Source organism: Lagopus leucura, unplaced genomic scaffold (assembly GCF_019238085.1).
Source record: "Lagopus leucura isolate 7727_CA_CO unplaced genomic scaffold, USGS_WTPT01 Super-Scaffold_100002, whole genome shotgun sequence".
In the NCBI taxonomy this organism is placed as follows: domain Eukaryota; kingdom Metazoa; phylum Chordata; class Aves; order Galliformes; family Phasianidae; genus Lagopus; species Lagopus leucura.
In genome coordinates this window covers 33204533-33219372 of record NW_024962263.1, presented here as the reverse complement: position 1 = coordinate 33219372, position 14840 = coordinate 33204533, and the positions used below count along the sequence as shown (strand labels likewise).

Sequence of the window (14840 nt, the reverse complement as noted above, 5' to 3'; positions counted from 1 at the left end):
TTTACACAGTGCTTCTTGAACAGGATGGCCTGAACCCATACCACTATTAGTGAACCTCCATCTCCTTTCCCAGAACCTCTGCTTTCTCTATTTCTCTTCTTCTTTTCTTCCTTTTTTTTTTTTTTTTTTTTTTTTTTAAGTCAATCTATTACTCTTACTATCAAGCCATAAATCATACAATGGCCAGGGAAACTCTGCTGTGCTATTTGAGGTACAGGAACTTGAAGGTTGTGTTAATTTCAGTGGTCTGTGGCAGTGAATCAGGCAAGACCTGAGAGCAGCCTTTTAGTATCTAAGGGAGGGCAGTGAGAAAGAAGGGGACAGATTCTTCAGCAGGGTCTATTGTGATTGGACAGGGGAAACGGTTCCAAACTAAGAGAGAGGAGATATAGATTGGATGTATGGAAGAATATCCAACTTTACAGTAAGGGTGGTACAGGTTGCCTGGAGCGTGGTTGGACTTAACGATCTTGAAGGCCTTTTCCAGCCTGAGCAATTCTATGATTCTAGGATTCTATGAGTGGTGGTAGATGCTGCACCCTTGGAGGCACTCAAGGTCAGGCTGGACTGGGCTCTGAGCAACCTGATGTAGCCTGTAGGTGTCCCTGCTCAATGCAGGGGAGCTGGACTAGGTGGCATTTAGGGGTCCCTTCTGACTCAAATGATTCTATGATTCTATGAACCATAGTGTAAACACAATTTTTATCCCACGTGGAAGTAGAAGAAGCTTCTTCTGAACAGACGGTGGAGAGCGAGTTCTGTTTTTCTGCTGAAATGAAGGACACTGGGAGACATTCTTATTAGTTTTTCCCTTTAGTCAAGAATGGAAAACCAACAATCAAAGCAATAACAAGGGAGAAAGGGATAAAAAAAAAAAAAGAGAGAGAGAGGCAATGACTATTCTGCATTCTCAAAAGCACAAAATTAAAAATCCTATCACTGTAGCAGGTACCAATATTATCAACCAGCCGGGGCCCGTCGGCGTACGCCACTCTCGCGGCAGGAGCCGCGAGGCTGCAAATACCCGCAGGCTTCGGGGCGGAGGCAGACGGCCGAGCGGGCGTGGTTAAGCCGTACGGGCGTGGCTACGCGGCTCGGGGGCGTGGGCCGCCGTCCCCCCGCGGCGGAGCGGGGGCGCGCGGCTGTCGGCTGCTGGAGCGCGAGCGCGGTGGAGCGGCCGCTCTCATTGGCGCGCCGGGACAAAGTGGCCGGAGCGGCTGGGAGCTGAGCGGAGCTGGGCGCCGCGTGCCGCCGGCCGCGCGCGGGGCGGCGGGGGGAGGTGGAGGAGGAGGAGAAGGAGGTGGAGGAGGAGGAGGAGGAGGAGAGGGGGGGGGGGGGCGGCAGCGGCGCCGAGAAGATGAACCGGAGCTTCAACAAATCTCAGACTCTGCGGTATCTGGAATGCAGCGCAGTGGAAGTGAAGAGTAAGGTGAGCGCGGCCTCGCCGCCGGCCGTACGGCCCGGGGCGCTGAGGGCGGGCAGGCGAGGTCTCCGCTCCCGGCGGTGCGGGCGGGCGCGAGGGGCCCCGTGCCCGTCGCCGCCGCTCGATCTTTTGTTTCGCCGCCGGCGCTCGTTCGACGGGGCAGTGCGGGGAGCGCCGCCGGCCCGGTACCGTTCCGCTTTGCCTCGCCGCCGGCCGGCCGCGTCTCGGTGTCCCCGGCCGCTCGCAGGTGCTGCAGATGCCGGGGCTTCAGCCGGTACGCCTCCGCGTGGGGAAACACGCGTGGAAGCGCAGGAAAGCTGCCCGGCCCTCGTCACCTGCCCGGCGGCGGGATGGCTGCTGCCCGAGGGGCGCTCGGCTGCCTCGGTCCTCACTGCCACCGAAATGTTGCGGGGTTACGGGTGTCCGTCGTGCTCCCGCAGCCGGGCAGTTTGTACTGCTCCCCAGGTGGGACGTGGCCCCTGCACTTGTGGCGAGTTGTGGTCCCGTTCAGTGAGTGCCGAGTGGTGCCCTAAACGTGTAAACTCTAATCTAGAGCACTGGCCATAGGTGAGAATTGCACTCTCTTCCTTTAGCTTAACGTATCCATAGCGTGAGCTCCTTCCCTTAATAACAGCTTTAAGAGAGTCCTATAACAAAGACTCAGAGCCCTGTTTACAGCTGCAGTGGTCTCGTAAGCGAGCCCTGTGTAGGTGCAGGGTGGTAGGGGGCTGTGAGCACACTGTTGTGGATAGTGAGAGGGAGCTACTTGGTACTCATTGAGTGGTGTCCTGCTGTGTGTAAAGCCCACGGGATCCTTCTTATGCCACTGTCCTGTGGTGGGGATGGAGCCAGCAAAAAGCTCTGGTCGGTGGTGCCACATGAGGGGCTGTGTGGGACTGGATAAAGCTGCTGTTGGTAGCTCCCAAGCAGTCAGTTGCCTCTGTTTTGCAAGCACGAGGCCTGCCCCAGCCTGCCAGAAAACCAGAAAGATGAGTCTGCGTGCTGTTGGTTGGTGCCTGTCGGGCAGCAGCACTGGGACCTGGCTGGTTGCTCCTGGGCACCGTGTTGCAGCCACCAGCTATGGGGCTTGGGTGGCTTCAAAGGGCTGGGCTCTGTGGTGGAGGGGCTCAGTGGGAGCATTGCCTTGGCACGTGGTGCAAGGCATTCCTCTCGTTGTGGGTTGAGTCAGATCTGGAGGAGCTGTGGGGAGTCATATAGGCTGCAAGCTTGACTTCTAAATTTTATTTATTTATTTATTTAGCCTATGGCGTGATAGCCAGGTGATTTCCTGCCTACGCCCAGCTGGTGTGTTGTGTTAGGCCGCTGCGTGGAAATGGCTCCTGTGAAAACGAACAGAACGCTTTCTGGATTAGTTGAGGACTGGCTATACCCGAATGTTATTTCTGTTCTCCAAAAGAAAGGCCTTGGAAATCAGTTTGCGCCTGTAGTTATTGGAATGGGAGAGTTTATCACATCCTTGGTACTGTGCTGGATGAAACAGTTGTTTAGCAGTCCCCAAATACCTGTAAATTCTAAGATTTCTGATGTGTGTCAGAGGATTATTTAAAAAAAAAAAAAACAAAAAACAAAAAACAAAACAAACAAAAAAACACCAAAAAAAAAAACCCAACAACTTTAAAAAAGGGAAGGAGCATCATGGTGGCTAAGCTCACTGATTCATAAATGCCTTTCTTACACACAGTAAGTATGTGAGCTCTGTGATGAGGGGATTGTAGCTGCTCTGAACCTGGACCGAGCCAGGCCTGTGGCCATAGCTGGGGACATGGCTGTGTCCATGGTTATTCTGATGCCTTGCAGTTTTTTCAGCAGGAGATTTGGGAGTGATGTACTCTCTGCCTGCTGGTCTCTAAGCCTAGCTTTGTGGCATAGCATAACGTGTCCTGGTGTGCATCAGGCCAGCTTTTTTCTTTGGGCAAATGGAAGATGTTTTAGAAGTCTCCTGGTCACTGACTTGCAGTAGGTTCCGAAGGGGAGGAGGGAATATGAGCCCTCTGCATGCATCTGCTCGCAAACATGGCAGTTACGGTAATTGCAATTGCAGAGTCTTGTGCTTTAGGGAGCCGTCTTCCTTCAGGCCCTGTCCTGCCCCCATCTCCGCCCCTGAAGCCGGCCTTATAATCAAAGCACTTATGAGCTTATTGCTGGATGGGAGAGGAAGGAGAAGGAGAAACCTGCTTAGAAATTGGCACATGTCAAAGGAAAATAATAATTGAATTGTAATTATATCTTCTCCCTTTTCTCTACTTCAGTGTTTCTCAACAGAGTAAATTAGAAGCTCAGTTGTTATCTAGGTGTTGTCCCTGCTGCTCAAAATAAGTGTTTCAGCCCTTTTAGACAGGATCTGAAGCCACTTTATCTTGCAGGCCTGAAAGAGCTGTGTATTCTCCTGTGTCTCGAACTCGCCCAGTCTGGTGACAAGTGGCGTGGCTGCTCCCTTTGAAGAAATTACCTCTAATCTCTAAAAAAAGGTTTCCAGATGACTCTTTCTCTCCCATTCACCAAGATTTTCAGAGCAAACAACGTGTGGAGATTCTTGTTTTATTAAGAATCCTTCCTGTTGGCACTGGATCACAAACCTATTCTTCGTTTCTCTCTCTAGCTTTACTGAGAGGTTGAAGGCCCCTCTCTTTGTGAATGTATGCCTACAGAAGAACCAGAACTTATAAAATAGGAATTCCTGCATTAATACTGAGACTTCCTCTTTAATTACAGTTCTGTGTAGTCCATGTTCTTTCACTCTCCTCCAATTGAGTGAAAAACTGCATTATTTTCTGTAAGCTGTATATATCTATAAGAATTCTTTCTTGGGTTTTCAAAATAGTTAGTTGCATGAAAAAAAATGATCCTTTACAAAAGCCACCTTGTTTAGCTGCCTGTTGAAGAGTGAAAACTTGGAGCAATAGTTGAGGACTATGAAAGTACAGCTGCCTGACTCGGGTGCTGTTTTGGATGCTTGACACTGCTGCCATGTTAATAGTGTCATGTTTTCTTGTACTACAAACTGATATACAAGTTAACAATGTGACTAACATCCTTCTACTGTAAACAAGCCCATTAAGATAAATATACCAGTTAACCATAACTGTATTTCCTTTGCTCTCTCCTCTCACCTAATTTCTGCTTTGTTCCACTGAATGTTGATGTCTGTCTGAATGCCACTACTGGATTTTTAATAAACTTTCAGCTATATTCTGTTGTATCCACAGTATGAGTGTGAGATTGATGTGGGCCTTGAGGATACGGTATGCTTGTGGTCAGCCGTGCTCTGGGTTTTTACCTGGTAACTAACAGGGAAAATAGTGGCTTCAAGTCTTGGGCATGTGTATCAGCTCAATAGTGCTTTAGCAGCTCTCCTCCCAGCTGCTGTTTGGGTGTAACAGCCTAACACCTCTGGAGTGCCTTATCCTGCCTACGTGTCATCTGCTTTTGTTGGAAATGTACACGTACCCATTACATAAAAATACCTGGTTTAACCTTCAGCATCCTTTCTTTTTCCTCCAAAAGTTGCTGGTACGGTTCAGGTACCTTAGCAATCTGTGTCAATAGAGATAAGAACAAGCTTACACCATTTCTGTGCGAAGAGATTGTAAAGTTCTGCTGCTTCTCTCTCAAGTTAGCTTAGTGAGAGAGGCCTACAGATCATATTTCCCAGCCTTGTGCACTTTTACTGATCTCACTCTAACTCTGAGAGTTGTACAGGCCTTTTGGAGTTCAAGGGATGTTTTCCATGTGTTACATGCTTCAAAAATGGTGAGAAAGCTGAAAATCCTGTAGGTTTAAAAAGTCTTCAAGCCTGCTTTGTGTTTTTAAGTAGTACTTTAGTTTCTTCCAAGTTAGGATCCTATTTATCATACCTAGAACACAATGAAAATAAGCGCAGTGAAAAACTCAATGACCAGATGTTTGAACTGCTGGTTTGGAGCTTCAAAATATTTGATTACATGCAAAACAAATGTGGCATGGTCTCAGAAAACCACAGAGCTTCCCCTTTCAAAATGAAGACATTATGCCACAGCAACATCAGCTCAAGTCAGTCTGGATTTTTGTAAAATGTATCAACAGTAGATACTTATCCTTTGAACATCAGTCTTTGAAGAGGTCTTTCCCTTGTTCCCTTCCCTCCCAGCTTGCAGGGCCTTTGACTGTACGCACAGTGGTTATTGCATTGTACTAAGCAGCATTTGCTGAACTGCTGGTTACTCTGTTATTACAACTCCTTGTTTTCCCTAGCAGGATAATTCTCTGAAGCGGTCATACTTGATAAACTGAGGTCTGTCTTTGAATGTTAGGTCATTTGAGAGAAAGTGACTGCAGCTTAACAAGTTACCATCCATCAGCTGAGCCCTATGCTTGCTCAGTGCCTTTCACAGGTAAGAAGCCAAACTTCCCAGCTGCAAAGAGAACCATTCTGCAGTGGTTCTGCTACCTTGTGTTTTGGCATTTCCCATACTCTCCTGTGCTTGATCCACCTCCAGGTTCTCACCCTTGCTTTTGTGGTCACTTTTATGCTAGTGACTTAGGAATTCCTGATCTGCTTGAAATTCCATCCAACAAGCCTGTCTTATGGAGTCGTCTTCTAGATTTCCGTCTCGCCACACTGAAACTGTCCTGAAGGCCACAGAACAACGGACCTTTAATTTGCTGGGATGCTCTTTAAAGTTGAAAAGCTGTTTACAGCTGGAGTCAGAAAGGAATGTCTTCTGTTGCAGGCTAAAATACCTGTGGAGGCTCCATCTGGCAGCCTGCAGGACCAGCCACCTCTGAGGAGTTCTTCAGGGCTGCAATTAATAGCGCTTTCCTCAGTAGTGCCTTATCATGCCTTTGTGTGCGCTTTTACTAACCAAGAAACACTCTCCCAAAGATTGATTGCTTGCTCCTAATTACATTTACAATGCAGCCAGAAGTTAAGGATGAAATGTACCTCCTGAGACATTCCCTCCCTGGAAGTGAAGGCAAGGTCTCCCAGCACAGTTAGTGCCGCTCCCATTGGAAATTCCTGCAGTTAATTGAGGCAGGGATGTCTGGGGCAGGGTGAACTGTACCAGCCCCAGGGCCACCCAGCCTGGGGCCATCCTCCTGCTTCCCTGTCAGGTCTGGTAAGGTGTGCCTGTGTATCACATTGCTTCTCTGCAGCTGCTGGTGGCTGTGGAGAGCTCTGGCAGAAACTAAAAGGGTCTTAAATGAGTTTGCTACCAGCCAGAGCCCTTACTGGTTACATCGCTTAGAAAATGGTGGGAAAGTGGTTCGCTCTGGCTGGAGACCTGTACTAGTGCAGGGCTGCCTGTCTGCCTGCAGGCTTGTGTGCTGCTGGCAGTGTGTAATACCAGGTCTCCTGACTCAGTGCTGCTTTGTCCTGCAGGTGGCAAGGGGCCAGCTGCTTCTTTTTGCCTTGTGCTGATGGTGGCATGCCATGGATGCCTGCTTCCCGTGCTGTAATTGTGCTAAGGCTTGATGGTGCATGGGGTGCATGTTGAGCAGTGCTCTTGAAAATACAGGACCAGTTTGCTCCACATCCTTTGCAAGCAGGCTTTGGTTCATCCTTGAAATTAGGAAACTGGAAGAGATTCCTTTCTGGATGGGGAGAACAGCCATGTAAGGCAAATATTTCTTTCTTTTTAAAGGCTTTGTTGTGAACAACAGCTGCATGAAGTAGGACAGCAGCGTGGATTTGAAGATGTTTATCGTGAGCTGAAGCAGAGAGGGCAGTTAGGCTGGTGACCCTAATTGAGAAAGTTACTGGAGCGGGGGTGGGGGGTAGAGGAATGGGGGGTGGGAGGTGTGGGGGTGACAAAGAGGGTGTCTTCAAAGGAACAGGCTGGGAAAAAATATCTTTTGTTAGATGGTGATGTGGCAAAATGGTGCTTAGGAAGGCCACTGAAAAGCACAGACCAGTCAAGCAGGAGTGTAATGGTATGTGAGTGTTTGTGGGTTTCAGACACTGGGCAGAAAAGGTCTGAAGGTAGCTAACATAGATCTGTGATTCCTCCATGAAGGGTGGTACAGAAGTTGCAGGTGCTAGGGGAGGCTGTGTGAGGTTCTTGTGTTCAGTGATGAAGAATTTAGGTGAGGAAGGGAAAAGGGTGCACATAGTATGGCTCAATTTACCCTTGTGCTGATGGTTGAGATTCTCTGAAGAGGAGATCTGTATGAGATGGCAAGGGTGGCACATCTCATGGAGAGGTGTTGGTCTGAGAGATGTAGTCAGGCAGGAGGTAAACTTGTCTGCCAAGCTGTGGAGGGAGAAGGATCGTCAGGGACTGGAGAAGGTTGGAGAGGTGAATGCTGCCTTTGTAAATGAAAGTCAGAGAAGTAGAAATTGTTGTTTTGAAGTACTATGGAAGTGAAGGGGAACCATTGGGGATGGGGGAGGATAAGAACTGAAGATAGTAGAGCGTGGCTGTTATTTATTGGGGAGTGACAGGGGAGGCTATAAGGGAGAGAAGTGTAACAGCATAATGCCAACCAGGAAAAAACTTTGAGGTTAAAGTTGTAAAAAATATCTGTAATGTAGTTCATGTGAGGATCAAACACAGAGGGGCAATTTTGTTCTCCTGATCACCTCTGCGAAGAAATGGTAAATGGTGAGCAGGGGGCTCAACAGAATGCAAAATGCCCAATTTCCCACCAGCTTGATGGTTGGGATGGAGCAGAGCTGCTTTAGGGCAGGTGGCAGAAGGCAAGACGAGAACTTGTTGCAGAGAGCATCTGCTTGGTTGGTGACATCTTGCACAGAGATGACTGGAGTGAGATGGAGAGCAGTGCAAAAGAGTGCTGAGTGAGTTGGGGAAGACATGGCTGTGGGAGAAACAGGAAAACAGAAGGATGACAGCTGAGCTCAGGGCCCAGTTGAAACCACCTGGTACAAAACCATTTACTTTTTGTCTTCCCTCCTTCTTACTGATAAAGTTGCCCTGGTCAGGTAGTCTTCATTCTGAAAATCTCATGGGTAAGCAGAAATTACAGTCTGTGCATGGATGGGAGTGTTTGTTTTTCTTTCTGTCCCTGATACTTTGTGGGAGAAGTAAGTGGTTAATGTAATTCATGTTTATTGCTAAATGTCGTTCTCTGATGTTCTCTTATTACAATAGCTTAAACTCAAAGCTATCAATAAGCCAGAGGGATAGCATCTCATAAACATAGCACTTTTTCTTATAACCCCATAAATTTTTTGAAATCACCTTTTCTGAAAAATGAAAAGGTCACTTTGGCTTGCAGAAAACTCCTCTGTTTTGTTTCACAAAATAGCAGCACTTTGTGGAAGCAGACCTCAAAATCCTGCTCCTTTCTACCCTCACTGCTGCACCCCACCCTCTTTTTAGAAAAGTTTTTAAAAAAGAGCTTGATTGCTGTTAGGAGCCCGTGTAAGTTTTGGTCAGCTGGCTGTGACTTTCTTCTTCTCTGTAATTCATCAGAACACTTTTTTTCCTTTTCTTGTAATTGTTTTTCTTGGCCTCTGGTTTTGCTCAGGGCTCCTGCATACTGCATGGCATTTGTTTTGGATGCTTTTGGTCATCTAGTTGCAGACAGCAAGTACAGTGGCTGGCAGATACTTCGGAGGAACTTAGGACAGAGCGTATTCTTTGTAAAGCCAAATTGACAATTCTTTTTAGTTTTTTCTTCTCCCTTCCCCCCTCCACAATTATAGCTCTGTTAGACTAAATTCATTTAAGTTCCCTTGGGCTTTCCTGCCCTCTGACTTTTGCAATAGTACATGCAGTATTTGCATTAGATAAAAAGGTCAGAATCATTTACTTCATTATAGAAAAGTAATCTGCTTGTTAAAACTGTTAGTTTGTCAAACAGTGTAACACAGTATTGTTCTGGCAGAGACTGTGCTAGCAAACACCAGTGCTTGTGTCTCTTTCATGGAGTGATAGACTAAAGATGAACTTTGTAGCTTAGAAAAGCAGATAGCCATCGTGGCAGTCTTTGAAAAGCCTTCAGAATTTGAAGTTTCTGGAAGATATGTGGTGGGTGTTATCTTGAAATCCTGGCTGAATACAATGCAGAGCACCCGGTCTCCAAGCTGTGTGGTACTGCAAAACCTATTATTACTGTGATACTCTCTATCAGCCTCATTAGGGATGATGAATGAGCGGTCACTGCTGAAGCATTTTTTACCCTCCTCTGAAAGGACCCGCTGACAATGGTTGCTGCCTGTGCATGTGCCCAGGGTATATTAATCAGCTAAGCTACAACTACAGCAATGCTAGCCTTTAAACAACAAAACGTCATCTGCATTTCCGTTTAAATCCCTTTTGAAGGGACTTCCTTCCCCTCTGCGGAGTCGCCTTCCAGCTCCCTTGCCTTGAAGGGCTGCTTCATGCAGAGACATGTGAAATCTCATACGCTAGTTTATTGCTGTCATTCTCCTACACAAAAGAGTTTGACTCTTGGCTCTCCCAAGGCTGAACAAGTTGATTTGGTTACGCAGTGTTAGTATCAGCCCTCAGTACCCCAGATCTGCAGTAGGATCCCTATGGTGTGCCAATACTCCATGTTGCCTTCCACGGATACCTGATGTGCCTCAGAACATGCTTCCTCAGGGCCTAGGCTAGGAGGCCGGGTCTCCTCACTGATGCCCGCCACTCCTGTAGCAGCCTAAGCTCAGCCGGGGGTCGTAACAGCTGTCCTTGCTTCTTCTCTCCTTTCCCATGTCACTTTTCCCCTGAGGGTGGTGTTCCTAGCGCTGGGCGCATCAGGACCCACAGGCTCACCAAGGCAGACATCAGGGTGTTTTGTAGGCTGGGGTGAGTGAGTGCCATGCCTGTTTGTGGGGCTAAGTGTCCTGCTTGATAACTGAGTGTTTGCTGGGACTTGTACCCAGGGAATGTTGCTTTGGCTAAAGGGGTGCTGTGTTCAGGTGTGCTGAGGAGTGTAGCTGTAAACAAGACTTACAAGAGATTTTGTTGCTGCCTCTTGAGCTTGCTCTGTAAGTGCTCAACTTGTCAGGTGAATGTGACTTCTTTCATACCTAAAGAAAAACTTTTAGATACTGTTCAAATGAAGATGTTGACTATTGACATATTTTAAACTGAAAGAGTGAGATGTCACTTGGATGTTTCTTCGCAGAGGAGTGGGGGTTGAGGACAAAGAGACTTTTTTTCTTCCATTGGAACCAGCTGTGGTTTGTTTGGCTTTTGTGCATTATGATGGGCACTCTGAATTGAAATCCAAACTGGAACTAGCAGTTAATATTACAAACAAGCAGCTTAATTTGACTAAACGAGCTTTCAGATGATCACAACTAGGCTTTGATGCTGAAGAGTGGGATTTTCATAACTGCGGAAGTAATTTGAGAACATGCTTGCACCCAAAAGCTAGCAGGACTTTTTTTTCCCCCTCGAATAAATATGGTTCTGGTGATGATTCATACTTTTGTTATCCTCAGCAAAAGAGTGGCTTGCATGTGTAAGTTGATTTAACAACTGAGAGCCTCTGCTTTGAGAAAGAACTTACAAAAAGTTCTCAATTTTCTTTGATCTTTTTGTTTGGATGCTTTTTTGTTTTCTTTTGTCTGTGGTCTCTTGCCTGGCATTGACTGACTTTGCAAATGAGAACTTCCGTGAGATGCCAGTCGCTGCCTTATTCCTGGATTTATATTTAAATGTTTTCAGAAATGAGTGTGATGAAGAGGTTCAGTTGATATACACTAGCACTAAATGATCTAAGTTAGGGAAAGAAACATACCAGACAGTTGTCTTGTTGGTTTAGCTGGATGCCTGATTTTTCACGCCATTCATTTCTAAGACTGGAGAATCTGATAGTTTCCTCCTGTTCTTAGTAGCATACTCACTTTCTGATATCAGAAGTAAGGCTAATTAAAGTCTTTAATGCAATCACTTTTTGACTTATTTAAAATAACTTCATGTATTTAAAACACATTAAATTGTTCTGTGCCAAACCATCTCTCCTGGATTTTTAATTTTTTTTAACTCACTTGTAAAGCTTCAAAACTAGAAACTGATGGAGTGACAGAAAAATTAAACCTGTAGAAACACACTTGAAGGACTTTGCTCATTCTGTATGGATGCCAGGAAATTTTGGGGGCATGTAGAGTGAGTGTAACTTCCTAATAGCAGGCTGTGTGCTTGCATACCACGCTAAGAAGTATCATGGTTGGGATCCCAGTGGTATTGATGGAAAGCATGTAAAGAATTTTTATTAAGGTTGTTTGAAACCTGAGGAACTTCTTTTGAAAGCAGTAGAGTGAGCACTTCTGCTTCAGAGAAACTTGTTCTGTGAATGTCTGAGATCATGATGATAATGATGGCGCTTCAGAGTTGAATCCTACCAACGTAATCCTCTGGGATGAGAACTTAGTGTGTATTTTCAGATATTAAGGTGGCATGTGAAAGCATACCTATTGTCAGGCAGGGTGGTGTCTTGGTAGCTGTGGTTATATGTTAACAGGGGGGCTTAATAGGGTGTTTGTAGACCAGAAAGCACTGATGTGTATAGAAAGGAAAGATCATGGGCACTGTGTTTAAGTGCCAAGCTAAGACATTGTGCTTTGGTGATGTCTGAAAGCAGATACTCTTTGTTTTCTCTTGCAGTTTGGGGCAGAGTTCAGAAGGTTCTCCCTAGACCGCTACAAGCCAGGAAAGTTTGAAGACTTCTATAAGCTAATTCTTCATATTCATCACATAGCCAACCTGGAAGTGATGATTGGATATGCTGATGTGCACGGAGACCTTCTCCCTATTAATAACGATGACAACTTTTTCAAGGCTGTTTCAAGTGCTCATCCGCTGCTCAGGGTTTTTATACAAAGACAAGGTAAGATGTGATTCTCATTTCAGTGTACTGAAAAATGCTGGTACAAGGTGGCCCTCATTTAAAGGCTGGGGTGATGTAAGAGGAGCTTAGGATCTTCTCTCAGGGTTGCAGGCTGTTCCTTCAGGCACTTTGTTATGATGTGCAGAACTGGTGTGGTGTCAGTGGAAGTAGAAGTATGGTATCTGGGTATCACCCCAAGACCCTTCTTTTCCCAGGGGAATGTGCCTCGTGCTGCCTGTGCTCTGTTATCACTGCAGCCAATAGTGCTGCTCTGCCTGATTGTGGGAGGGGGATTATAGTACTGTATTACTGCAACGCATTTAGAAATCCCTGGTCTAGTGGTTACCGACCCTGCACGTGGCAGGGGGTTTGAAAATAGATGATTGTTATGGTCCTTTTCCTCCCAGACAATTCTATGATCCATTGTGATAGTAACATCATGCTCAAATATTCACGTCTGTGTAGTGTATAAACTGAAAGATATATAGGTATGTAAGAGGGGTAGAAAAAAGTTATGCTGCAAACGAAGTCTTGTTTGACTCTGATCTGCAAACAGATGATCTCCCCTCTGTCCTTATGTAAATGACTTAATTTTTTTTTTCCTGATTTAAAAATCAAGCATTGGGCAGAATTGCCTGAATGTCACAGTGAGTTCAGGTTTAAGCTGCTGTGTGTTATTCTTGTAAAGCTTTTATTGCAGATAACTGAAACTATTCTCTACCTTCCCCCCAGAGACTGTGTTTGACAGTTGCTTCAGATAAGGTGTCTTCCCACAGAACTCATTAAATCCCACAGGAACCTGATGCCATGTTAACACTGCTTCCACAGTGTTTTCAGACATGTAGTGTCTGAAATAGGATTAGGAATTAAACTTGCATCGGTAGCAGAGTCAGAAATGGGACCTCATCTGTGACTTGGAACACACTTTCTGGAGCTGGACTCTGCTGCTTGGGTTTTGTGCTGATTAGGATTTGGCAAGGGGCTCCAGCCTGCTCACTGATAGGAGCTAATTTAGTGTGCAGTTTAATTTGGTGTCATCAGATACAGAGATCTCTGTGGCCCTCCCCATTCAGAGTGTGTTATCTGCCTCCTTTTAGATCTAAACCTAGACAAGTTTTGTTTGTTTGTGTGTCTGTTGTGTGAGTGGGAATGTCTGTGAGAGAGGACTTGAGTTGCTGTCTCTCCTTTCTCATACAGGAAATGCCAAGTCAGATAATAAACCCTCTTATATCTCCTTCCTGCAATGCCTGTTAGGGCTTGAATGTTCATGGTGGGTTAAGTCATAAGAAGTTGCTTGCATGATTTTGTCATGCCTGCTTCAGTTCAAGTTCACTCATGTGCCTCTGGATCAATCCCATTCAAAATGTGGCTGTTCTTGCTCTGTGCAGACCACTGGAAGTTGAGTATCCCTAGCTGTGCTGAGAGAGGAGTCGAAACAGAACTGCTGGTCACACAAGGAAGCAAAGGAAAGAAAAATTAGCTAGGTGTGGAAAAAGTGCTCTCCCATTATTCAGTAAGAGGTAGTGTGCTATGGGTAAAGGTTTTTAACTTTTAACCTTAGTGGAAAAATACAGCATTTCCCTCCTTTTTTTTTTTTTTTTTTTTAATTTTAAATTTTAATTTTTGATTTTTTTTTTTTTTAAATTTTAAATTTTAGTGGAAAGAATTACGCTGATTCAAAAAGGAAGCTTAATATAAGAGGAAAGACAAATCAGTGCTTCTCTACATGCAGCAATGCCTGAAAGCTTTCCCAATGCGCATTCTCCTGTGCTCCCTCTAAAGCCAAAATGAATTCTGGTCAGTCCCTTTGATTAATGGCACCTTTTAATATGGGACTCCTGTGGTTAACACTTGAGACACATACTTGTCCAAGGTGGTTTGGAAGCATCCACGTTTCCTTGTATGGGAAACAACCTTGAGAAATTGTTCCCTTCAAAATTAGCATGGATTCCTGGAATCTTGTTTCTCTTCCTCCTTTTCTCCATCAGACCTCCCGCCTCTGCTTTCCCTGAAGCAGTGCTGGCCCTTCTGCTGGAGAGCTGTGCAGGGGAGCAATGTGCTAGGCACCTTTCCCAGAGAGCAGGAAACCATTGTGCCATCCAGGAGAATGCGGTGTGTCTGCAGTGCTTCAGCTCACACCCTAAACTCTGGCTGCGGAGGTGGGAAATTAAGTTGACAAGGATGCCAGTAAAATATGAAGCCAGTCCTCTTCTGTGACTTTGAAGGAGACTGCAGAGCACAGACTCTTTAAGTCTGCTGGGTCATGGATTGCTGTCCATTGGTGGGAGAAATCCCAGGAAGTGCCTGCCAAAGGTTGTTCCTGCAGTGTTACAGAGTGGAGGGGCTTGGGGGACAGAAGTACGTAGACATGGAACGAGTGAATAGTTGAGCTTCAGGCCTTTTTGTAGTAGAGTGGACTGTTTATCAACTACTTGATGAGTCATTCTATTTTTCCAGATTATAGCTGGGTTATCCTTTCTCTTGTCAAGTAGGTTAAGTAATCACATTAAATGAGTTTAACTGTTTGTTAGCAGAGTGACAGAGCAGATGGCTTACTCTTTGCATAAAAATCAAGCAATAATTTGCTAGGTTTTTTTTGTTTGCCTTGTTGGTTTTT

General features: G+C 45.7%; 1 protein-coding gene across 1 annotated transcript in view; it reads left to right on the top strand.

Annotated features, from left to right (window-relative positions):
• The first annotated feature begins 1343 nt into the window (after window positions 1-1343).
• PARD6G (par-6 family cell polarity regulator gamma) overlaps window positions 1344-14840 on the top strand; it is a 57061-nt gene continuing 43564 nt past the window's right edge. Inside the window, exons 1-2 of the mRNA XM_042869359.1 lie at window positions 1344-1429; window positions 12001-12223. Of these exons, the coding sequence (XP_042725293.1) occupies window positions 1358-1429; window positions 12001-12223 (295 nt within the window). The 5' untranslated portion in view covers window positions 1344-1357. The remainder of the gene's footprint in view (window positions 1430-12000; window positions 12224-14840) is intronic.